Here is a 27,334-nt window from a genome sequence, read left to right as displayed (position 1 = left end):
TTCAGAAGAGGGCAGAACAGTTTTTAGAAGTTAGCAGTATTTTACTATTATCAGCATGGAATAAAAATTTATAAGACACATGTAAGTTTACTGGTCATGCACCTGCTCATAGGGATGGCTGGTTCCTAATACTACAATGGTGAACAATTCTGACTCACTCTGGTTTAGCAAAATCAGTGGAGTTCCCCTTTAAGGGCTGCTTAATACATGAAGGGTGCTCTCTGAGTTTGCACAACACTGAATATATAAATATATGATTATATGATTATTATTATGATTAAACTCCAGCAGCACTGCTGTGTCTGATCCACTCACACCACCACAACACACACGAACATAACACCACGTCAGTGTTACTGCAGTGCAGACAATGATCCACCACCCAAATAGTACCTGCTCTGTGAGGGTCCATGGGGGTCCTGACCATTAAAGAACAGGGTAAAAGAGGGCTAACAAAGTATCAGAGAAACAGATGGACTACAGTCTGTAACTGTAGAACTACACAGTGCTCCTATACAGTAAGTGGAGCTGATAAAAAGGACAGTGAGCGCAGAAACAAGGAGGAGGTCATAATCTTGCCTGATCTGTGTAAGTATCTTTATGTAATGTGGCACAAAAAGTACCAACTGACTGTAAGACTCTCTCTTTCCCTATTCCTCTCTGTTGTTCCATCTATCATTTTTTCTGTTGCTCTTTTTCTTGTCTTTCTCATTCTCTGTCTGTCATTCTCTTTCCTCTCTCCCTCTGTCCTTCTCCCTCTGTGCTCATTCTGTTTCCCACTTATGCCAGTTTTAAAGTTTTTTTTTTTCCTTTTTTTAAGGGATCATCTTTTTTCTTTTTTTTCCATTTGGAGTTTCTGAAAGCCACTGCCACGCTTTTGTCACTGGCTGTCAGACAGCGTTCTTCCCCTTTTTATGTCGCATCCCATCCAGGGCCTTCTCGGCTGACATTTTAATGCTCAACAGATAAAAAGAGATGGATATTTATTCGGATGTTGGGCTCTTCTTTTTTTCCCTTTTTTTCCATCTGCAGGATTTTTAAGCGTGATAAATGTTATCTTTTTGACAGATTTCCATCAAATAATTGCGCGGATACATTCATCACCCTTCACTTTTAAGCCAGATCAATGTGTTTAGCCACTGTACCCATGCATTTTTGTGTTGATGGTGCGGGGCTTTTTATGAGGAAGAAGGCTGTCTGTGGCAACTTAATCATCAGAGTGGAGGGGGGAACTGTCTCTGAGGAAAGCTTTGAACTTCTCTCACTTGGTCATTAAAGCGTTTAAGTGTTCATCAGTCAGCTTTTATAGATTAGTAGAATGGCTTATGCTCTGGGCCTGCGTAATACCTTTTTGCTTCTCGCCTTGCACTGAGACTTCAGAGAGAGAGAAACTCTGAGCTTAGCGCTGGTCTGTCTGCATCCGCACAGCCATGGCAACAGAGTCAGGCAGGGAAATGAATCTTTAAGAAGCTTTGGGAGAGCGGTGTCTGATTATTGCCTTTTTCCCAGCCTTGTTAGATTTCAATGTGTTTATCTGTACATGCAGGTCAAAGAATGGCTCAGAATCCTGGACTTTTTACATCCTAAATATGTGTTTGTATATGTGATGCGAAACGTCCGTAATAACTGTCAACGGAAATAGGAGGAGAGAAGAAAGCTCAGTGAGCTGAAGCTGAAGACTTGGGAATGTTACTTTTGCAACAGATCAGATTCCCTGCTGAAAACTTAAGCTTAAAACTGTAATTAGGAATGTCTATTAAACTGATCACGCAATTGCAGTAAAGTTAGTTTCCAAGCCATTCAAACATTAAATAAAAATTATTTATTTTCTCCATTTATTTCCACCTTTAGAAGTTCAGGTATTATTTGCTATAGATTCAGTATTTATTACGCAAGTATTGCAATAATTGCATGATGTAATTAATGCACAGCTAGTTTTGTAATGAATTATGTTAACTTTTTTTTCACATGCTGTATAAGCCTTCCAACTTTTCTCCAAAGGCTTCTGAAGTTGAGTTGTCATATTGTAGTTGATATCATGCCCATATTAGGAACTCTAGGTCTAAGTTAATTTCTCCACAGGGAAAATGAATGGCATTTTCCAAAAGCACTGCAGTTGTACCCTGCTGTAAAATAAATCAACTGATGTGCTTTGCTGTACTTACGTATTTTCTCTGAATGTCACTGGATCCACTAAATTATGAAGTCATTAAGCAGTCAAAATATGACAATTGCTGCCTCTGAGGTAACACTGCTGCACACTAGACTGGCATCACAAGACTGGCAACCTCTCAACATACCCCACACAATCCAAAAACCTTTGTTAAGCATGATAGTAAAGTTAAGGGTAGGGTGGGGTCTCTGATCAAACAACCCAGTGATTAGGACCAATTGTAGTCAGGAGGAGATCTGAAAGCAAATTACTCTAATAAAAATTAAGACCAATCACAGTCAAGAGAAGGTCTCAAAGCCAACGGCATGACGATTAGGACCAGTCATAGTTCTGGGAGGTCTTAAAACAAGCAAGGTGGAAAATAAGACCAGTCACAGGTGGAGAGGGGGTCATTAGGACCAAGCACAGCCAGGGAGAAGAAGAAAAACCTTAGAGTTTAGAACCAATTTTTGGGCTCCTGAGTGGTGTCAGCCCTATTATCAGGAGGTTGTGACTTTGACTATGATCATCTGTCGCTGGTAGTCCAAGAGATCACAACTGTCCTCGCTATCATCCTCTATCACTAGTGTAGGCCTCTGTTACCTAATGTAACAGAACTGGCAGTTAGTGTTCTCCTCCAAGTGTGTTCAGTCTAATGATTTTGCATCAGTAGCTTTAAGGAAAGGATTCTTAGGCGTAGGACTCAGAACCGACGAAAGTCGTGGCTGTGATTATGAACAGTCAGGGGAACATCTCAGAACCAACAAAACAGTAATTATGACCAATCACATCTGGGGGGAAAGTCTCAAAACCAACATAACAGTGACCGTTCACAGTCAGGAGGAGGTCTTAGGACCAGCTGTGTTTAGGATCAGTCACGGTCAGGGGAAGATCTCAGAACAATTGACATGGTGAATCGAAGTTCTGTTTTAGGGGCACACACTGCATCATATGACCTCAAACCACCACATCATTTTGACCATAAAGACACTACTTTGCTTCAAAACACTGTTTTTATTTGAAGTTTATTGCCAGTTTTGAGTTCATTCATTTTGTTCATATTTTTGCCTTATTCACTTGTGTCCCTCTGTGTAAATAGCCCTACTCTCTATGATGCTCATGCTCTGTTTTTAATGCAGTCTCAGTGCACAGTGGCAGACACCTGGTGAAGAAGTTCCACAGCCACTTGCGGACCAAGATCGAGTCTGGGGAGGGGACCCTGCCAGTCAGATGCAGAGCGCCTGTGCAGACGTGGGACGGGGTGCTTCAGGGCGAGCGGCTCATCACCATGTCCTGTACAGATAAGATAGCCAGGTGTGTCCTTGTTATGTGCTTTGGCAGCATTGCCAGGTCTGCCCTGTAGCAACTTAATAACAACTGTAACCCAACATTGTTCAACAATGACATTATTTTCCACATAATATTCCGATAATAGCCTAGATGATAATGGTCAACTGATGGACTGTATATGTCCAAAAGTTTGCAGACACCTGCTTATCCAGTGTTTTCTTCTGAAATCAAAGGTATTGACAGGAGTGTGTCCCTCTTTGCTGCAGTAACAGCCTCTACTCTACTAAGAAGGCTTTACATTAGATGTTGAAACATTGGTTTGTGGCTTTGATTGCATTCAGCCACAAGAGCGTTAGTAAGGTCAGGTACTGATGTAGGATGATTAGTTCTAAATCACTCCATCTCATCCCAAAGGTATTGGATAATTGCCCATCAAACCAATGAACACAGTTCCACTGCTTCACAGTGCAGTGCTATGGGGCTTTGTACCCCTCTAGTCGACGTTGGGTGTGATGATTCCCATTCTATGATCACTGGGTAATTTACGCTTACAAGTGGTGTGGCTTTCCTCCCTGATCTTAATTTAAAGAGGTAAAGAGGTAGCAATATTTTTATTGGAGGGAGGGTCTGCCCTTATGGTGGGCTTTCTTGTTTCATTTTTATTATGCAAAAAAGCAGCATTAAACTGAGAGCTTTATTGCCTCCAGTCTGTTGAATGTACTGAACTGAGAGGCTTGTGAGATGAGGTCATACAGCCACACAGAGATCATCACATGGCATCATTCCCAAAAAATCAAAGCATTGCATACAGTACAGGGCTTCTCCCCTGAGCCCATGCCAAAGTCATCATTCACCAAGTCTGCTCAAAAAACAAGCAGCTGTGTCCAAAGATTTACACCGCACTGAGCCTAAAACCTGCCAGTCCCCATCTGAGATGCTCCGGCAGTGGAGCTCGAACAGCTTTGGCCTGTTAGCACACAGCGGCTGCTAACAGCATGAGCACTGAGATAGCAGTCCCTGCATCCCTAGTGACAGAGCCACAGGGACGTATTGATTTAAGGTTTATCTTTATTAGAGGATTACTTTTTATGAAGGCACGTTAGCGCTGTTTAAACAGGCCACTTGTTCCCCAGCGCCTTTTAATGACAGAGGAAAAGGTTGGCCTGATATTTGCCTTTAAGGATAGCACATCATCGGCAGCAGCACTAGGCCCAGGCACCTTGGCTGGCCACCTGCAGTTTGGCACTGCTGTCGTCTAATGACCGCTCTTGTTCTGAGATGTGGATTTAATAATCCGGCAGTAATTAGTTCCTATAGCGGATATGTCATAGCATTAATCCAGGGTCCCTTGGGCCTACTCCTGCTGTACTGTGGTCTCTTAAAGGGACTGAATTGTGTGTGCTTGATGAAAAGTTTGGTGTCTAATGTTGGTTTGAACTACTTTGAACTCATCATAGTTGCGATGTCAGAACAATGAAGACATTTACATACAGCACTCAAAAGCAGTCTTGGGACACTCTCTGGATACAATTTATGTCTTGTTTATATATTACTTTCCAAGCTAAAGTTATCAATTATTCATTTGCAGCCATCAGAGAAGTTATAGCAACTAACACTAATGACCAGGTTTGAAAAAAGTTATTAAAAACTTAAGAAAGGCAAGTTAAATTATCCAAACATTAGTGTCTCTTTTCTTATTGTAGGCTAGTATTTAGTACTGATGTTTTGTAGTTTACTATTGTCTAGTTGGACAAAGCATCTTGATTGATAAGTTACACTATCACTAAAATTGCATAAGCTTGTCATAACAACTGACAGAACCCTACATGAATGTTTAGAAATGCTTCCAATAGGCTTAATTTGCTGTAAAGGCTATAGTAGCCTTTATAACAGATGCTGCCTATAGGAATAAGCATCTATAAACATTTATGTAGAGTTATGCCTTATGAACAGCACTATACAGTAAAGTGCTACCAACATGACCCTACTTAAGCCCTTCATGACAACTGACAAATATTAAGCCTGCATTCATAGCATTGATAACCACTTATTGCGATGGGCCTCAGTTGTCATAAAGATTGCCTTTGCCAGCTTTGATGTCAAGTTGATCGAGTTGATCTGTGTGAGGTGACATTAGGTTGTCATGACACTTATTGGTGGGACTTTGTAACACTGTAATGTAAGTGAGCATTTTCTTCTTAGGTAAGGAGAGTTCCTTTGTATTATTTATGAGATGTTAGCTATGCCACATCATCAGCATGCGCTAAGCTACACGTCATTTTTTATAGTGTTCCCTCTATTCACACAAAAAATTGTCTTGAAATCCCAACATCAGAAGAAATGTCACCTGGCATGGATGTTACGTTAACTTGACATCAAAGTATCAAAGTTAATAGAAGCAGCTTCTGAGATAGATTTTGGAATAAGTGTTAAAATTATACAGTGGTGGAGAGTAACGAAGTAAATGTAATTCCTTACTGTACTTAAGTAGTTTTTTCGTATATCTGTACTTTACTGAATTATTTGCATTTTGGGCGACGTTTTACTTGCACGCCTCTACATTTCAAAGTCAAATATCTTACTTTTTCCTCCACTACATTTTGCAAGATCTGCCATTCATTTTGGTTTGTGTGTGTATAAAAACGTCACATCAATAACTAACACACCAATCAGGGCACAGCGGTCACTTTGTTTTGAGCTTGTTTTGACCTGTTGGACAACATAAATGATGAACTAACCTAACTTTGTGTAAATAGACCACAATATAGAAATATGTCCACATATGCAGTCGAGACTGATGCATCTTTTTCTGAATTCATACAAACACCATTTCATTTTATAGTAAATTAGTTTTAGCTAGTTCATGTTCATGAATAGAGGCCTACAGATGAAATATAGTGAAGGAGACTCATTTGTGAACTTAAAGTTCTAAGTTGAAAATAAATCTTAAACTTTGCTTGTTCACAAAATGTGATTTCAGAGCCACTCGGTTCTCCCTGATGGAAACTGTTTACCTTCAGTGTTTTGTGCTTCTGATCATTTTAATAGACGTCAGCGTCACTAATTAATGACGTCCTATTTAAAGACTGGTTTACCAAGAGAGACGCTGGAGGACTTCCACCTGAAATGAGTTGATTAAGGAAGTCTTGTTAGAAAAATGGTAATAATAGATTAGAGCCATAATTACTCTTTTAGTACTTTTACTTTTGATACTTAAGTGCATTTGAAGGCAAATACTTTTGTACTTTTTCTCAAGTGGAGGTCTAAAAGGAGGAACTTTTACTTTTACTGGAGTAATATTTTACCTTGAGTATCTCTACTTTAACTCAAGTACATGGTTTGTGTCCTTCATCCACCACTGAAATGATAAATGTCTATGTAGGTTTATGACTTTGTGTATGTCATGACGAGCATCTGTAGCCTTGCAAACACTGTCCTGTGAGTAAATATGCAGAGATAGAGAGAGAGAATGAGGGAGATACACAGACAGAAAAGAGAGCAAGAGAGAAGAGAATGCCCTGTTGCTCACGCCCTCTATCAGTGCGAGGGGATCAAAGACATTAGCCCAGCCTTAACGGCGTAATGAAGACCGGGAGTGTGGTTTAAATGGTGCTGTTAGCCTGTGAGTGAGCACCGCACAGGAAAGGAAACTGTTTAAGGCCGTAAGATGACATTGTGTTAACAGACTGTGAATGGATGGGTCTCTCTCTCCCTCTCTCTCTCTCTCTGGTTCTGCCTCCTCATTCCTCTGTCATGTTTGCACACTGTCTGCAGACTCGCTGAATGTGAGAACTTCACACATACACAGGCAGCTGTGTTTGCATTTATTAGCATATGCTCAATTTAATTATGACCATCAGCTTCCCTCCACTGTCTTGTGTTGATATTAGATTTTTCTTAAAGGTTTGTGCCAGTTCAACACTTCAGTTCACTAAGAGAGAGCCAATAAATACAGATGTACAGCTGGGATTTAGTGATTCTGGAGCTCTAGGCAAAAGATAGCAATGGCGCCCCCTGGATCAAATTTTTAATTAGATGAGGCTCTGGGCCTCCAAGTGGCACGACTGTACACACTAAAAAATGATATCTTAGCAAATGAAATCATCATGATGACTGACTATAATGTGTGTGTATATATATATATATATATAATCAACTTAGAAACTCCAATGTGACTTTTGAGCTGTATTTGTGAATGTCTTTTTTTTGTGTGTTATCTTTTACACAGTCTGACTTCTGTCCCTCTGTGTGTGAGGCAGGTCATGTGCACAGAGGTGAACCTTTTCCCCCCGCAAAGCTCTGTTAATTTGACCGATTTGATTCAGTCGGTCAGAGCTGGGAAGAGTTCGATTAAATCTGGCCAGGTCACGGTCTGGGGTGAAAGCAATTACTTTACAAAAAAATAGAATAATACGAAAAGGGGCATCCGCCTTTCTTCCACACCAAGCTCTCTGCCACTCTTTGTCCTTTTTATACCCCCGTAAATGATCCCTCTCTGCCGTTGGAGAGACTGGAGCTCTAAGGGAGACCTGATCAAGGTCATCATCAAGATCAGGGCTGAGAATGGAGCTTAAACTAACTGGCTCTGTTTCACTGCTGTTATACAGTACCACAGGCCTGACCGTCACTCAGGACTCTTACACTGCTCTTATATATCCTGTGTCAGCCTCTCACCATACTTAAAGCCTGACTCAGTCCATTACCACACCTTCCTACCTCACTTCTAAATCAGAATCAGAATCATTTTTTGATCACATGGTGGCAGAAATATAATAATATAATATAATATAATATAATACCCAATCCTGGTCCTGAAGATCTACCACCCTGGAGACTATTAGTGACACAGTATATTGGTTATTGCTTTTTTTTTTTTTTTTTTTTTGGGGGGGGGGGTGCTTTTCAGCCATTAAATCTTATGATAATAAGCTATCGACATTTTCTCTGCATATTTTATTTATTTTTAAAATTACTATAATATATAAAAGTATTTGAATAATATAAAAGGCACAACACAGAACAGGTTCATATTTATCTCCTTTATTTAGGGAACTAAAGGAACTCGCGCTGCTTTTAGTTTTTCCAGAATTACGGTTGCCGTGGTGATTATTATTATTTTGCAGGAGAGCGAAGGTATGTGGAGCTGATTGAGCGGAGTGGATGTTTAATTAAGTCGATGACTGCTTTAATTGAAGGCTTAAATGGCTTTGCTTATGAATATGATCCTTTATATTCCATCGAGTTTTATGTAGATGAACACATTATTTTAATGGCCTCGCAGGTTTTACAGGGCGAAGGAGAGAGGCTGGCGTAGAGGGAAGTCTGAGCGAGGGATGGGGGTGAGGAGAACACCCCTGCCAACCCCTTTAAGTTCGCACACAAGCCAGATGGCTGTCTTTTCTTGCATGAGATTAAAAGATGTTTCTAATTCACAGCATTGAATCCTGGGCAAATGGATATCACAGGGCTCAATCATGTCTGTTCTGAAAGAGCCACAGCAGGGAGAGAGAGAGAGAGAGAGAGAGAGAGAGAGAGAGAGAGGACTAGGTGAGAGAGATGCTGCAGATTTGTTTCTGAGGTACACAGGCCTGTGCTGGAGACGTTCCTGGAAAGCGGTCGATGTTAATTGACTGCTTGGGGAGGCGAAAACTATAATGGCTCATTATTAGGCGTGAACAGAGATGTGAGCGAGAGAGGTGATTGCAATAATTACAGACACGATTAAAAGACATTAATTAACCAAAAGAACAATGGTGAAAAAAATTAGCAGCATAATGTTTGTCAATGATTGTCTTTTCGTTAGCTCATCAGCTTATGCGTATGAGAACACAAGCAAAAGGAGCAAAACAGTTTCAACCAGGGAGCAAAATTCAACCTCAATAATTCAGGCTTTTACCAAATATTTTTTTTCTTTCTAATGCTTTCATTTAATCATGAGGTCGCAATTAAAGCCATACAGTGTTTATCACCTCATATTAAAATATGCCCTGCTTTATTTTGGATCTGATGGCATTTTGTTCCTTGCTGTCCTGCCTTCCTGTAGCAGGTGACTGGCCTCAGAGGACAGATATGCAAATGCAGGCATGTACGGAGCCCTGCTGGTGACATCCTGTAAAAATAAAAATAATGTGTGACCACGACTTAGTAAAGCATGGGAATGAGATCCTAATGTGTGGCCATGACTTAGTAAGGTGTGGGAATGAGTTGGTTAAGTTGTGGCCAAGACTTAGTAAAGCATGGGAACGAGATCCTAATGTGTGGCCATGACTTAGTAAGGCATGGGAATGAGATGATTAAGTCATGGCCAAGACTTAGTAAAGCATGGGAACGAGATCCTAATGCGTGGCCACGACTTAATAAGCTGTGGGAACGAGATCACGGCTTACGGATCTTGTTCCTACAGCTTACTAAGTTGTGGCCATGACAATCATCTAATTTCCACACCTTACTAAGTCGTGGCCACACATTAGGATCTCGTACCCACGGGTTAATAAACCGTGGCGACGCATTATTTTTATTTATGCAGGATGTCACCAGCGGGGCTCCGTAGGCATGTGCTCTGTCCATGCGATGATATATATAGAACACAAAGTGATGCAGCTTGTGTTCTTTATATGTCACTTTGCAGTGATATAGGAGCTCATTCAGTGCAAGACTCATTCTACTGAAATGCACCACAGGAAGTCATTCTTACCTGTAGCCATTAAACTCTATAACGCCTCCCTTAATGTGCAATAACTCAGAGGGGCAATAATTTGAATTGCTTTATACAGTACATTTCATATTTATTATCACAGCCACTGCCACTTACTGTATTCGTAAGAATTTAAACTTGTACATATTGCAGATTTCTCTTTTTTGTTCTAAATTATTAAAGTGTTTATTCTTTTACACAAATGGTTGCAACTGTAATAACTGCAGTTTCCCTCTGGGATCAATAAAGTATTCTGATTCTGTTGAAGACGATGCTGTGACATCTGGGTTTGGGTGTTACATTAAGATACATCCTGTTTGTGCACACTGCACACAGATATTAGCTCTGACTGAGGTGCATTTATTTATTATTTGATTTTTTTTACAGACCTGATTCCAAAGTTGATAAGTAGGTAAAATGCAAATATACACAGAAAGCAGTTTGCAAATCCTGTTTGACCCATATTCAACTGAAAACAGTACAAAGACAAGATATTTAATGTTCCATCTAATTAACGTGATTTTTTTTACATGTATGCTATTCTAAATATGATGCATGCAACACAGTCCACATAAAATTGGGATAGAGTCATGTTTACCATTGTGTCACATTTATTTTCCTTTTAACACATTAATGCTATTAAAGCTTTAATTTTGACAGACCTAATACATACATTATAGGCTGCACTGCAGAACTTAGAAAGTGATGAGGAGTCTGTCAACAGTCACCTTCTTATCCAGTGTTTCCTCTGAAATGAAGGGGGTTAATAGGGAGTTTGCCCCCCTTTGCTGCAGTAACAGCCTCTACTCTTCTGGGATAACTTTACACTTTATGTTGGAACATTGCTGTGAGGATTTGATTGCATTCAGCCACAAGAGCATTAATGAGGTGAGATACTGATGTTGGATGATCAATACAATACATCCCAAAGGTATTGGATGGAGCTCCATCACTCCAGAGAACACAGTTCCACTGCTCCACAGCCCAATGTTGGGGGTCTTTACACCCCTCTAGTCGCTGCTCAGCATTGAGCATTGTGACCTCAGGCTCACCCCAGGCTGCTTCAGGGCATCACATTCTATTGCCAATGCTTTATGGGCAGTGATTTCACTAATTAGAGTGTCTGGCATTTCCACAGACATAACAAGGAAACTCTTTTTTTAAAAAAAACATTAATTTTGTCTGGCTAGACTGTGACTGCACACTGACATTGACCAAAATGGGCACATCATTAAACAAAAAATATTATTACTGTGGAAATTATTTTTTTTTTCCTGTTTACTTAATATGGTTTCTCTGTCCCTCTCTCTCTCAACCTCTCTCTCTCTGTGCAGATGGAACGTGCTTGGCCTGCAGGGGGCGCTGCTCAGTCACTTTGTGGAGCCAGTGTATCTGACCAGTCTGACGGTGGGCAGTCTGAGACACACTGGTCACCTCTCCAGAACACTCAACCAGAGGCTGGAGCGACTGGGGCCACTTCCACCCTGCTACCGCCGCAACCAGCCACTCCTCAGCAGTACGGGCAGCTTCACATACTTTCTCTTAGAGCTTTAATCAGGCCTGAAACTTTGGTCAGAACAAGAATACAGCCCAACAACTTTCTGTCCCAAGCCTAATAAATAATCATCATTTAAAGCAGGAGTGTCAAACTCAATGAGTAAAACTGCTATATTAGAAAATCTGTGGGCAAGAGAAAAAAAAGTCTTTTACACCTACCTATCTGCTTGAACTAGACACCTGGCATCCTTTCTTCGCTGCATGTTCATTAATACTTGGGCTCAGTTTCAGAGCTGCTGAGCAAACATTGTGTTTACAAAATGTAAAATACTTCTGCAGGCCGGAGAGGACATGGGTCATGGGTCTGGGTCTGGGTCTGCCTTGTGTTTGACATACGGGATTTAATTACGTTTTTAATGACAACACCAGTTAGATTACCATCAGGCAACAGTCATAGCCACCATTAGATAGATAATAAATAAATAAATAAATAAATATTGGCTTAATAAAACAATCAGCTGTCCAAAATAATTTTAAACCCCTCAAACAGCTCAAACATTTTTAGTCTGGATAAACCTTATACTTTGCTATACTTTGCTGTTTCTGTGCCATGTTGATGCAGCGTGATGTTGGTCTTTACCTGTTCAGGCCTAAATCTTGGTCTGTATATAGACCGTTGTATACAACACTGTACAAATGATTGATTTTTCAACATCAGAAAGGAAAAGCAGAACACATACTTATATACAGAAGCTTCAGCAACTAAATATAATGTAAGTTTTTTCAGCATTTAGTTTCTCCATCCTTTACCTTTATTAAAGCTTCCTTTACTTTCAGGAGACTTTTTCTGAAAAATCTGCAGGGATGTTTTTCACACCTCCAAAGTTCCGTCTAAGTAACTGGTTTCACATTTTCTGCTTCTCGTTATCCAAGTAATCCAAACATTCAGTGATGTTGAGGTCTGGACTCTGGGTTGTTCAGTCCATTGTTCTGAGAAAATCAGCAGCTTCTTTGTTTGATATCTTCTTTTGTGTCTGTCTCCTTTTCTCTGTGAGGTTCTTCTTGAACAGCTACACATCCTTTCAGACCTAAGGCACTGAGTTGTCTTCTCACAGTGAAAGGATGGACAAAAAAACCTGCTGATTTTTTCAGATCTCCTCTCTCTCAAAGATGAAAGCACTTAACTAAACTCTACTCAGTTGATTAACACCTTAGTTTGTGAGTTCAAACCATGCCTTCAACATGGTGGTAGTTTAAGAGAAGAGTAACTGAGGGAGGGGGAGAACTCTGAGAACTTGGACTGGAGTTCTGGCCAGCTTCTGCCTGTAGCTAGAAGGCCAGAACCCCCACGTGGCTGTGGTAGGACTGACGCAGGATTGAGGAGAACAGGGAGGAGGTGGGGTGGTAGTGAGGATTGTGAACCCTTCATCACGGGAACAGGAGGTGAGGATGTGAATTTATGGGGCATTAGATTGGATTAGATTGGGCCTCGTGGACCTCAGTCCTGAATTCTGTCATCAGCACGAGTGGGAGACTCCAGCATACCAGATTAAAACTGTTTTAAGGTACTGAAAATAGGAAGAATATGAGTGTGGAGAAAACCTGCAGCAGGGGGATAACGCAGGATAAAATACATCACGAGTGGGAGGCGGGCTCTGAGAAGCTGAAGGTGAGACATGAACTCGACCCCAGGCCGACACACATTTGAAATGATATTTCAAGCTCTGCTCTTTCCATCTTCTCTTCCTGCGACACACATGTCAAACTGTATCCCCTGAGGGTCCCCCGCTCCAATAACACCTGAATCAACCTGAGCTGAATTAGCTGTGAACAGGAGAAACACTAGAGCTGTCAGTGCTGTGCTCTGCAAGGGCATTTTGACGGCAGTTCTCCAACATGTGCAGGAAAGCTCAGGCACACAGGTGATAGTTCCTTGAGTTGTGTGACTCTGAGAGACAAGTGTTGAACACATGAAGGTGAAGTTGGCACAGATCTATTGAATTTGGCCCCATTTAACATGCGTTAACTTGTGTGTGAACTGCATCTAATGTGTCTCAGATCTAAACACTTCAGGGATGCATATGCCAAGTAACATTTGCAGTGTGAACACTGAAGTGTCCCAGTGTGTCATCAAGAGCAACAAAGGGCTGCCTAATCAACTGTATCATCGCAGCAGATGCAGGGGCACCTGCTTAGATTCTTTCTTAATCTTCACTCCTTTAATACCTGTTTTTTGGGTCTAGTATATGTGAGTGGCACCCATCCTTAAATCCTGAGCACAATGAACACACATTCGAGACAGAGGGAAATGGCAGATGAAAACTTTTCTCATTGTCCACATGCGATCAGATCACTCTAGATCAGAGGTCACTAATAGGCAGACCGTAGTCCGCAGACCCAGACGCTCTCCTATGTGGACAGCTGTGAAACTACGGAGAATTATTTAATTTCGACAGGCTACTCCTATTTTGATTGGCGTAGCTTTTCTAGCCGTTACGGTAGCTTAGTGGCCGGGAAACTCACAGACCAAGCACATGCATTTTAAATACCACACGTGACAGAGAGGTCGGAGAAGAAAGTGAGCCAGATTACTTCACATGGCGTTCTCTAAAAAGAGAAAACTGACAGGAAATACGACTGAGTTGTACTTCAGTTCATTTGACATTCAGTTGTTGACTGTATAAGATGTTGATATGCCTGCTTGGCTGCTTCTGTTTACAGTATATGGCACTGAGTCATAGTGCATGTTAGACATTATGATGTTCTGGACCTTTGCTTGAGGAAATTTTCTCTAACTGGACCTTAATGAATTTTAAATAAAGACCCCTGCTCTAGATAAATGTTAATTCCAGGCGTGAACAGGGCATTAGATTTCAACAGGATGGAAACTGTACATCAAAATGATTTGATTGTTTTTTATTAGAATTGCTCCACATATCATGACATCTCACAACTTTGCATTTCACTAAGATTCAATTTGATTTGACTACATTTTTTCAGTGTGATTCAGGTGTGATTATTTTTTTTAATTGACTGAATACACAAGTGTGACAAATTAATTTTTTATTATTTTTTATTATACAGTCATAAGACTTCTGGTCAAAATTTGCTGACTTTCTAAGTGAAAATAGGTTGATCCTATCCAGGCAACAAACTCAAATATGTCATTTTTCTGCTAATTTTAATGCACAGTTTCTAATTATGCGCCATAACTTTGTCACATTTGAAGTTTTATTTTTTTTCAATATGTCAAATTCAGTAATTAAACACTAGCTGTGTATTTAAATGAGCAGAAGTGTGTTCTTTTTAGAGGATGTCTTAACTTCTTCTGATTTGACTAAATATACAAAAACTAATTAGGATAAATGATTTCAGCACCTTGGCCAGCTCCCAACTGCTCTGGGGTGACCTCTTCAGCTGTTAATCTTAAGGCTCTCCATTAACACCTATAAATTATTTTGTAAGTACTATATAAGGTAGTCATGTGCAAAAGTGTGAACACTGGAAAAAATAAAAATATATATACATTTGCTGTTTTAATGTTTCCTCAATGTGTTAAAGTCCAGAAGTGTGCTCTCTGTAGAGGATGTGTAACTTATTCTCACTTAGAAAATCAACAAAACTTGCAATTTGATTGAACTATTTTATACAGCTGTATGTAGGTATAAGAGTGAAGCAAGACAGATTGGACCCACTGATGGTTTTCTTAGAGTTTAACATCAGACTCTTGCTCTGGTTATTAAAGTCTTAAAAGACCAGTAAAGTACTGCTGAACCAGCAAAGAGACTCTATTGATGAGGAACAATCTTGGTAGTTGAGCATGTAGTTTATTAACAAGGACCTTGATAAATGTGATAAATTTCATTGCAGTTTTCTGTGAAAGTGCCTGTTTCGGTGCTTAGACACAGCCCCACCATTACAGCAGCGCTCAAAGACCATACGAGTCTGTATTCAGTGCCAGATTTCATATTAGTGACAGCAAAGAGCTGAAGGTCTGTTTCCGTGTGAGAATGTGTTTACCCACAAGAACCGCCGCTAGAGGGAAGAACCATGACCTTTACATAGCAAACAAGCAAAGAGCCAAGCGCACACATGCACACCCAAACACCCAGTGACCCACGCCGCCTGACTCTGACTGCCCTCCAGTAGATGTGACATACAAAAAGGGGCAGAAAAACTGTCTTCTCTCTCCTGCAGTCCTGCTCTCTGTGGCCTCCGCACTATTGGATCTGTCCTTCTTCCCCCATAATCAATCTAATCACACGCCTTATCAGCTCCATTGTGGAGAGGAGGGTTCCGCCACGCGGCTGGTGGCCTGCGCACCTCTGCTGCAGCCTTTTCAACGGGCTGTGATGAGCTCTTGCTCCTTTGTGTGGGCTCTGTTGTTGGGGGGAAAATGGCTTGGTTATTTTAAGCCCCGCTGTCATAAAGAACAGAGGTCCCCAGGAGCGGCACGAGCTATTATCACTGAGGAGCAAAGCACTCCTTTCCTCAATCAATGAGGCTGTCCTTCAAACACAGGTCACGCGTGCACTACAGAGCCTGCTTTTTAACACTTACAAGACTTATCTGCTTACAGTTAAATCTGAATATAAATGGCCTTATAGCCAAGTCTTATATTTTGTCATTTACATTCATGGCATTTGGTAGATGGTTTTATCCAGACCAACGTACAATTGGATCATTTTTACACAGTTAGGCAAAGGCAGCATTAGGAGTCTTGCCCAAGGACTCTTGTTGCTGTAACATAGGGTTCTTGCCCAGGCAGGGAATTGAACCCCAGTCTACAGCGTAGCAAGCAGAGGTGTTACTCACTGCTCTTATACTCTTAAAATGAAAGGTTTCTAATGTTCCTGGTTCCTGCACAGTTACAGATATATCCGTAAACAATGGTTCACAACAATGGTTCTGTAAAGAACAATGCTTTGAAAGTGGTTTCTTCAATGGCATCACATCAAAAAACCTTTCATTGATTTTTGAGTTATCAGTGCTGTTTTGCTTTACTATTTACAAGTAATAGTGTCACTTTTGTCGTACTATTTAACAATTACTTGATGTCACGCCTCCTGCCGGCTTAGCAGAGACTAAGACTCCTCACTCCATTCAAAGCTCTAACTCCCTGAATCCTCTGGGGATCACATGAGCACAGACTCTCAACCTATCCACGTGCCTATTCACCTACCTGATTATTGACTGTTGACACCTGTTCTAGTGCCTGTTTAACCTGTTTGTGTCTGTAGCCTCATTGCAAAGTATTGTTTCAGTTTACTGCGTATTACCAGTCCTTTTGTTGACTTTCCCATTCTCAGTTCTAGCCTGGCCCCTCTTTGACACGTTCATGTAGTGACCTCTAACTTGTGTTCTCCCCCTCTGATTTAACTTAGCCTGCATTTCCCCATTTGCCCATGTATGGATCCTTGCCTGTTTTTGCACTATGATTCTGAATTAGCCCACATTAATTCTATTTTAACCACAGCCTGCTCTGCGAGCGCCTGTTAGTTATGTAATGAATTACATTAAATAAATCAGCACAATATAGAAATTTTATTCAGACTTAAATACTTTGGGACGTTGTTTGACAGCACTTCATGATGAATACACCTGTTAAAGCAGAATGCAGACCTGATTTTGGACAGCTGATTGTTTTATTCTTTATATTATTTCATATTACTTTTTATTTTATTTATTCACGATGTATTGGCTGCTATTAATATTTAGCCACTGCTGTTCTAACAGGTTTTATTCAGCACCAGAGTTGGGGAGTAACTAGTCAGACTTATCCAAATACATGTATTTCAGTAAAACATTGATACATTTGTAGCCTCCTGCATATTTATTATATTATAATACTTTTACTTATGCACAAGTATATTAGTGAGTAAAGGACAGTTACATTTTTAGCCATTCATAATTACATACTTCATTTTTTGTGTTTAATTTCATTATGTTTTGTTGGTGATGTAATATTGGAAGAGACAAAAAGGCAGACACTTAAAACAAGCCAGAAACACCTGAGACTAATGAGAAGGCGGGGCTACAGACAACAGACAGGTGAAATGAATGACAAGAAGGCAGGAAATAGAAGGAGACAAAGACTAGAACAACAACAAAAGGACATGGCTGAAACAGAGACAGACAGGAGGACAGGGCAAGACAGAGTGTAACAGGTGATTTCATCTGTAATGCTTTGTGATTGGGCACATCTCTGACTTTAGCATTTTATTTTATACTAAAATAATCCCTAAAAGAGAAGAACAGAACTAAGTTCTTCAGTTCTCCTTCAGCTCCTGTGCTGACAGATGCTGGATTTACTAAGAAGTTGGGAGTGTTCTCTATTTCTGAGTCAGTATTTTACCCAAGTAAAACTGCTTTTACTCTAGCATTGATTTAGGCTACTCTGCCCAGCTCTTCAGCACTCTGTGTGCTGGACCAGTTCAGGGCAGTTTCAGAAAGAATTTATTTGCTGAATTTAAGATACGACCCTGACGGAGAAGCGGCTTAGAAAATGGATGGATGGATGGAATTTAAGATATTGGGACAACAAAAGTCTAATAATGGTCTGTGTAAACATGTTATGGCACATTTTACATCATATGTTTTGTTTATTACTATGTGTTAAACTTATAAACAGATAAACAGCCATTGTGAACTGAGATCTGCAGTTAAAAAACGCCATATTTAAGTACGTTCTCTGTAGAGTAGGGGTGCCAAATTCAACCACTAGAAGGGCCATGTTAAAGAAATCTCAACAAATCCATGGACCTGCTGTTTTATTTTATTTTTACTTACATACATTTTGCCATGACCCCAACTATTTTAAATTGTTTATTCAAAATAGAGCAAAACAGCACAAAATGCTTGAACGATTCAAAAAAGAATTTTAAATAAAAAAATTGTTTTATATAAAACAACAGACTACTGGGGCAGTTGTGGGCTGGAGGTTAGGGAACTGGCCCTGTTACCGGAAGGTTGCTGGTTCGATCCCCAGTGCCGACAGTCCATGACTGAGGTGTCCTTGAGCAAGACATCTAACCCCGACCTGCTCCCCGGGCGCCATGGATAGGGCTGCCCACTGCTCCAGGCAAGTGTGCTCACTGTCCCCTAGTGTGTGTGTGCTCACTAATGTGTATGTGGTGATTTTTTTGGGCAGTCATGGGCTGGAGGTTAGGGAGCCAGCCTCAGGGGTTCAGTCCCCAGAGCTGACAGCACATGACTGAGGTGTCCTTGAGCAAGACACCTAACCCCCAACTGCTCCCTGGGCGCTGTGGACTGGGCTGCCCACCACTCTTAATCTTAATCTAGACTATAAAACAATAGACTACATTAGTGGCAGATAGCTGTTAAACCTCTTTCAATGTCCCCAATGTACAGCAGATTTTTTAAAACTGCCCATTCACTTGCACTAGACACCTGGCATCTTCTGCTCTGTCCCGTAGGTCGTTGTGGGGGAGGGGTGGGAGCACATGTTATGTTGCAGTGCATGCTGTGAACTGTAGTACAGCTCATGGTGAAATAGGCTAACATTAAGAGAAAATTAAAACAATCTTGCGGGCCGATTAGGATTGTTCCATGGGCCTTGAGTTCAGTAAATCAACCAAAAGCATGTCAGAAGTGTTCAAACTGTTGCATACAGTTGAAGCTAGCATGCTGTTTTAACGCTGTTGAACTCAAGCGAGAGGCATTTTGGTTGTTAAAAATGATGAAAGCTCAAGTGGCATCATGGCCAAATTGAAGGGCACTGGTAGGAATGGCTTAAAGCCCATGAAATTCATCCTGCAGTTATGGCGCAGAAACAAATGGTTACAGTGGGAAAACAGCCAGTTGTGGAGATGTAAGAGGCACGAGAGGATTTGCCTTGTGCAAAGTCGTGCATTGTGAGGAGAACGCACTCAATTAAAGCTGAAATAACTGTTAGTGGAGATAGTCTCCATAAAGGGCAAGTCACAGAACAATGTCTGGTGCAGGAATTGATCAAGATTTTCATGGAAGAAAAAAATTAAATGGTCTATTAGAGAGATATAGGAGCGGAGTCAATGAGGGATGTAAGATGAGGCATGAATGGACAGAAAGAAAGAAGGAGAGGCAAAGATAGAGAGACACACAGAAAGAGAAAGACCGAGACAACAGAGAGAGAGAGAGAGTCTATTACGGCATAGAAAAGCAATAAGAGACAGGATCATTGTCATGGTGGCAGGCCATTCATTCCACCTGTTCGAGGAGGCATAGAAAAAGAGAGAATTGAGACTCGCGCATGCGAGGCGCGGGCTAGGTGGGGGATTATTCCGCAGCTAGCAAAGCAGCTCGATCTGTTTGCCGACACTGAGAGCTGGTTTCATCATGTGCTTCGTCCTCGATCTGTTTACTTTCTGACTCAAATACATGCTTGAAAAGATGCTCTGGGTTTAGAGTGTCAAATATTTGATAAAAAGCTTTAGTTCAGACATACAGCACATTTGTGCGCAAGTGTCTTTTTAGCTGTGAAACAGCGAGACGCTACATCTGCGCTGTGGTTTTATTTCTCAGACAGACTTTTCATTATAAACGATATAAATAAAAAGAAACGTGTCCCGCAGAACGTCTCCGGCGATGTAACAGCTTCGATCCTGCTTCGAGCCTTTCAGCACGATGCAAATCTCATGGCACTACTGTCTGTTAGCAGGGTGCTAACGTGTTGTCAACCTGTGCAGTGTCCTCAGCTATAAGTGCTCAGATGGAGTGCTAGGCTAATTGGCAGAGCAAAGAGGTGCTGATTGAGGAGTCTGAGAGAGCTTTTGTGTCTGCGGCTGGTGTTTACCATGAAGGTAGCGCCGACGCGCTCACGCCACTAATGAAACGCTCAAGCACTCACATGCAATTAAGCAGGCTAGAGTGACCTGCCTCTCTCTACTATACCACTCTAATGCTCTCTCTCTCTTCTCAAAGTCTGCCTCGCTCTTGATCATATACGCATTATCTCAGGCTCTTTCCCTTTAGAATATGCAGTGCCCACTAGAGCAACTGGCACTCTGGGTACCGATGAGAAAAAACGGACTGAAGAAATTACTTTATTTGCACTTTATTAGGATGGTTCTCTGTAGATGATCTACGGATGATTGGTATCAACAACCTTTCTGGTGATAGTTGATTATCAACAACAGGATTAGGTCTAGGAGTAGGTTTAGGTTTTGCTCTGTGGTTAGGATTAGGATTAGGGTTAGATTTAATAGAACCTTTCACACATAACTTCACATGCAGTTGCATTTAGATACTTAGTTGAATTATAGGTAGACTGAGCGTCTACAAAGCACCTACAGTGGACCGTCCAAATAAAGTGTTACCATGACTTTGTTGTCAGTCAGCTTAAGCACATGCTAATCGTTAGGAATCCATGAAACATACGTGCCTAGAACAAAACATCATTTGGACTTTTATGGAATTGAACATTCAGAAAGAAGATCTTTTAGCAACGAACACAGAGATGGGTTTGGTTTAAAAAGAGTGGAGGTGATGCAGGAAAGGACCCAGTGCCTGTGGAGAAGTACGGTGGTGGATTGATGATGTTGCGGAAGTGTTTTCTTCTAGAAGCCCTGGGAATCTTGTTACAGTATATAGGTCTCATAGACTCCTTTAAATTAGGATCCAGGATACATTGAACTTCACAAACCAATGGTTCAGAGTGGCCATCCCAGTCCCCTGACCTAAACACAGTGTGAAACCCTCAGGGCCTTGTAGGTCTAACGATTTCTCTGAAATAATAAAGGATATACGTGTCTGTAGTTCGTTTTTATGTAGCATCATGCTTGCTGTACTTAAATTCTCTGCAAGTGTTGTAATAATACTCTTATTTCATTATGTTTTATTTGGAAATAAAGGGGTTAAATTCTGTAAATACTCAACAGAAAACTATCCAGTCAGTGTTTTATCTAGGTAGACACAGCTAAGTGATTAGAAACTCACAGTGGACTCAACCAGTTGTGTTTTGATTCTTAATGGGTGGGACTAGTTTTGACTTGAGTGGCTTTTTTCGTCATTTTTTTGACCAAGTTTTGACATTTATGGCCTGAACTGAAGGCCTGTATCTAACAGTAATGGTTTCCCTCTGCCTAAGCCCATTGAAAACCTGTGGGGTGAGCTAAAGAGGAGAGTCTGCAAGTTATAGACCAAGGATGTTAAAACATCTGGAGAGATTTTGTGAAACACTTTGGTCTCAAGATTACATGGTGTCCTAGTTCATTCAGCATTAGAGTATAAAACTGAGTTGGCAAATGGAGGATGCAGGCTTTTAAGTAAGTAATTTACTTCCCTGAAAGGTCAGTTTACTCCATCGTTTCCAATAAACAACAACAACAACATGTTCATAGCCTTTTTACCTTTTTTGCAAGAGTTTTGATCATCATGGGGGCACTGTACTTCTCTCATTGCCCCCTGTTTGTTCTAACCATCTTTCTCCAAGAACACTCTGAGAACCAGACCGTTTGGTATCATTTGACTGTTTTTAAGGATCAGGTTGTCGATTCTTGTGGAAAAGGTATTTGACCGAATTCACTGTGTCTGTTCTTAACATGAATTACCAACGTAGAGTAGGTGATGTATGTAATCCCATCTTGTGTTCTTCAGTATCTGGCTTAATTGTGTATGCATGACCATGTTTTACATCTGGTAGTAAGTGAGCATACACACATAACTGCTACCTGCACAAAATATTTGTGTATTTAAAGAACAGACAGTTGTAATTCCACTCAGACTTATTGTAGCTGTTTGCTTCTTGTTGTGTTCTGCAGGTCTTAGCAGTAGTGACTGGTGGCAGCAGGCGAAGGCTCCATGCTACAGTGTGAACTGGACCGCAGGAGACGACCAGCTGGAGGTGATCAATGCTTCCACAGGGAAACGGAGAGACTGCGGAGCGCCGTCTCGACTCTGCAAACATGCACTGTTCACGCGGTGGACCAGACTCTACCGCAAGGTGAGAACTGCTCCTTTTCCGGGAACATCTGGTGACACACCTGAGGAAGTGTCCGATGGTCCTGTCTGCTCCATTCTTTAGTCCCTTTTACATCCCTCGGAATTTGTTTTTCATTATAGAAGGACCCTCAAAACCTCAGGTGCTTATAAAATAGAAAAGAAGGATCCTCAGAACACTTGAGAGTGCTTCACTTTTGCCCTCCGGTGAGAGTATCTCACTCTCAAGTAGTTCTCATTAACAGAGAAAGACAGAACACCCTGCATGGCACTGGCTGTTCTTGTAGCAGGTGTGAAAAATGCTAATGCAACAGTGTCAGTAATAGACAGTAAGAGGATTGTTCTTTTGTTTGGGTTGACGAGATAATAAGAGAGACACATAGTAAAGACTAAACCCACACAGACATGGACATAAATAAGCAGTACATCTAACCTAATCTAAATTGCAGACTCGCTGAAAACGTCCCTTGTGAAAATGTGATATGATCTCCAGACCAGCTCTGATACTGAATGACATATAGGTATCTGTATAATTGATATGCTAGATTGGTAAAAAGAGTGGTAGCAGTATAATGATGCCTAATTTTTCCCTGTATTTTTGTTGAGTTTCATAGATAAAGGTGTCATGCAGTATCAGAAAACAGATAACAAGTCTATTTGAGATTACTTAGAGGCCTCAGTGTTGTGGCATGTTGTGTAGGGCAGCATTGCATCCCTCAGCCTCATGAGTTTGGCAGAATTCATTTTTTTCCCCAATCCTTTTTGTTTTTTTTACACTTTAGTTTTCTTACTACTATACCCAGCATGCATTACTCAATTATATCAACCTACTGGGATTCTACATTAATACAGAAATCCACCAGATATTCTGCTTCGTATATGCTTTCCTTCCACAATAACCAGCTAGTAGGGAAAAAATTTAAAACATTTCAAACTACGTGGCCCCCAATATCCACGCCAAAGCAGTTGTAGTTTTTCAAAAGTACTTCCCACCTTCAAGATACACAATATGGCCAAATGAATGTGGACAACCCTTCCCAATTGTTGTTTTAGCAACACCGATTGCTAACAGGTGTGTAAAATCAAGCACACAGCCATGCAATCTCCATAGACAAACACTTGTAAATGAATGGGTTGTACTGAAGAGCCCACTGACTCTAAATGTGGCACCATCGGATGCCACCTTTGCCACAAGTCAGTTCATGGACATTCTGTCATCACCACTGGACTCTGGTGCAGTGGAAGTGTGTTCTCTGGAATGATGAATCACACTTCACTATCTAGAAGATCCGTGCAGTGAAACACCCACATACATGCACACTAGTTAACATACACTAGGGGGCAGTGAGCACACTTGCCCAGAGCGGTGGGCAGCCCTATCCACTGAGCCCAAGGAGCAATTAGGGGTTAGGTGCCTTGCTCAAGGGCACTTCAGTCACATACTGTCAGCTGAGGGGATCGAACCAGCAACCTTCTGGTCACAAGGCTGGTTCCCTAACCTCCAGCCCACGACTGCTTTTTGTCAGATGTCCAAAGAATGCATAGTGCCTACAGTAGTTAGAGGTGGAATAATAGGCTGGGGCTGTTTTTTTTGTTTGTATGTAGTTCCAGTGAAATGTAATGTTGATGATACAGCATACAAAGACATTTTAGACAATTATGTGCGTCCAGATTTGTAGCAACAGTTTGGATGAGGCTGTTTCCTGTTCCCGTATGACCGTGCCCCCTGAGCACAAAGTGAGGTCTGTAAAGACATGAAGACTCCAGAACCCCAATGAACACCTTTGGGATGAATTGCATGTCGAATTTCGAGCCAGACCGTCTCATTCAACATCACTGCCTGATCTCACAAATGCTCATTTGACTAATTGGGCACAAATACATACAGACACTCCAAAATCTTGTGGAAAACCTCCACAGAAGAGGTGAGGCTGTTATAGCCACAAAGGGGGCCCAAGTCCATATCAATGCCGATGATTCTGGAAAGGGATGTACTTTCACCCATATAGTGTACATCATCAGAAGGGAGGTTTTCCAGGCTTTAAACTGGAAAATGACACTCTAGAGACTATTGTGGCATTATTGCCACCACACAGGAGGTGACAACACACATAGCTATATTTACATTTTTCATTTTGGCCACAGTGTTCTTTTACTAACGTGATGGCATTTGAATCAGGTAGGTGATGATTTAGGCATGCAATTAATTACAAGATGCTAATTGCTGGGGTATTACTTGTTAATTACATTAGCCTTGTAGCTCTGGTTCAAAATGAAATATGCAATCTTCAGACACCAAGCAACATTTGTACTAAGGGGAAACTACCAAACTATTCTGCTAACCTCAGAGGTGAGAAGTCTAGGCTTTTGCTTTCTAACTCCATCCTGAGTTTAAAGAAACTGTCTATCAAAAAAGTAGCACCAAGTTCCCATGTCATAATGAGTTTCACTTTCCAAAAAGGAAAACAAGTAAAGCACAGTCATGGAAATGTATGGAGGAGCTCCGGCTGCTCTACCAAATGGCGGCAGTTAAAGTCTAATGACAGTAGTACTGGTAATCATCTCGAAAAGCACTTGAGCGGCCTCCCATGGCAAATGCTCCGTGAGCACAGTCAGAGACGCAAGAGCAGACACACTAATCTCCCAAAGAAACTTTACTTTTCTTTGCGCCTCTTCGCCTGCTGCAGTCCTTCTATCTCGCTCTCTTTGTGTGTGTGTGTATGAGCACGCGACAAAAGAAATGCACAAAAGCTCAGAGAATGTTCAATTGCTTGTGAAATTTAAATGGGGAGATTACACAGCTGTTGAAGTTCCCTGTTTGTGCCGGCTCATTCGTTTTGTTTTGCTCTCTCACCCCCTTTTCCCTTTCTCTCTCTTTCTCTTTCTCTCTCTCTACTTCCACCTTCTCTAATTCTTTCCCTTTCTTTCCCTCCTTCTGCAGCTGGTTGTGTGTGCCCCGGGTTCGAGGGATGTGCCGTTGATGTACTGTGAAGCTAAGCAGGCGGCCGGCACTTATCAGACTGCGAAGGAGCAGTGGGTGCGGGCGCTGCAGGAGAACGGCTTGGGGACCTGGGTCAGGAAACCGCCGGAACAAGAGCAGTTTCTGCTGGCCGTGTGAGACCACCAGAGATCACGTGAGGCTGCGTGAGACTGCTTGAGACCACGTGAGACTGTTTGAAATCATGTGAGACTCCATACAACCACATGAAACCATGTGAGACTGTGTGAGATGACATGAGACTACGTGAGACCAAAAGGGGTCACGCGAGGTCACGTGAGACTGCTGATCATTTAACCTGCATTCTCGACCCAGCAGTCATGGCAGCCCACTGTCTCCCTTCGTGGCCCCTAACATGGCCCCTCTGCCGAAAAATCCACAGGACGGAGCGTCACTCTCCAAAACAGGATTCCTCTCGAACGGGAATGGCTCTCACCTCACACTCTCCTTCCAGCAGGGGTCACCATCCTTGGCCCTGGAGATCTACCATCCTGTAGAATTTAGCTGCAGCCTTTATCCACCACAACTCCCATACAGATTCTAGTGAACGCTGTAGATCATTGCATCAGTTGACTGTATACCAAAGTACACTGAGACCAGGGGTGGCGTTGCACCTCTACTGGGGCATAATTGATTATTTCTTTAATAACAAAAAAAAGTGCGAGTAACAGGCCTGGATCATCAAGTTATCGGCCCCTGGGCACAAATATTTGGAGGGCGCCTTCATTTTTTGACTCATAGATATTTGTCACTGTTTAGTAAACTATAACACTCCTGGTATAGCACGACGCTAATCAGCGAGTACAGATCCATTTCAGTTACAGATGCCACCACAATCAGACGATTATTTTATTTTTAGAACATTCTGAATGCACAAATATGACTGGAGGAACAATTTACTCCATTAACACTGCAAAATAACGGTGTCTAAGCCAGTGAAACTGAACTAAACCTAGTCATGATCTTGAGACTGTTGTAAGCAGATAATGCTGGTTTCAAGCATTTAGAATAAACTGCATTTTCAACAGAGTGAGATTTTCACGAGATATAACCACTTAAAGCAAATACAAATGTCTAGAAATAAGCAAAATTATAATTAAAATTATAATCTTACCACAATCTCAGAAGTGAGAGAGTATACTGACAAGATTTAAGATAAATGCACATATCAAAATAACGTTTTGTAGAGTGTAGTCAACAATAAAAAGTAAAGAGTAAAATCTATACACCAAGATTTTTGTTGTGATTTTGTTGTGACTTTGGCCTGAAATCTTTATTTTGAGTACATTATCACATTAATGCATTTGAGACTCAGCAAGTCATCCAGTCTTCACAAGCCTTCGCTTTCGCTGGATCAGGTGTGCGGGGTTTTAGGGTCAAGCTGAAACATGCAGGAAGGTAGATCTCCAGGGTTGTGCTGGTGACCACGGCCTTACAGCTTCCCTGTGCTCTGCTCACCTGCAGCTGTCACGAATAAAAGTGTGCGTGCGCGTCTGTGTGGTAACCTTCGCCAAAGTGAAAGGCAGCAGCCATCTTGTCATCACTGGGCCGTTTCCGGATGGTCGGCCCCTGTAGAGTTCTTGCACACTGTCCAATTAAAGGCCCTGTCAGAATGATGCGCCCCCACCTCCCCACACACACACACACACACACACACACACACACACACACACACACACACACTTCTCTCCTGCTCTCACATATAAGCTTTCTTTCTCTCTCTCTTTCCCTCTCTGACACAACCTCACTCTCTATAACGACTCAA

The 27,334-nt window shown here is 41.5% G+C and overlaps 1 protein-coding gene across 1 annotated transcript in view; it reads left to right on the top strand.

The window, feature by feature from the left end:
* The window catches only part of adarb2 (adenosine deaminase RNA specific B2 (inactive)), a 272,282-nt gene extending 244,948 nt beyond the window's left edge, over positions 1–27,334 (top strand). Inside the window, exons 7-10 of the mRNA XM_017704998.2 lie at positions 3,292–3,466; positions 11,471–11,652; positions 22,394–22,575; positions 25,513–27,334. Of these exons, the coding sequence (XP_017560487.1) occupies positions 3,292–3,466; positions 11,471–11,652; positions 22,394–22,575; positions 25,513–25,689 (716 nt within the window). The 3' untranslated portion in view covers positions 25,690–27,334. The remainder of the gene's footprint in view (positions 1–3,291; positions 3,467–11,470; positions 11,653–22,393; positions 22,576–25,512) is intronic.

Source organism: Pygocentrus nattereri, chromosome 3 (assembly GCF_015220715.1).
Source record: "Pygocentrus nattereri isolate fPygNat1 chromosome 3, fPygNat1.pri, whole genome shotgun sequence".
In the NCBI taxonomy this organism is placed as follows: Eukaryota; Metazoa; Chordata; class Actinopteri; order Characiformes; family Serrasalmidae; genus Pygocentrus; species Pygocentrus nattereri.
The sequence above is the reverse complement of the archived record's forward strand: the minus strand, read 5'-3'. Positions and strand labels throughout refer to the sequence as shown.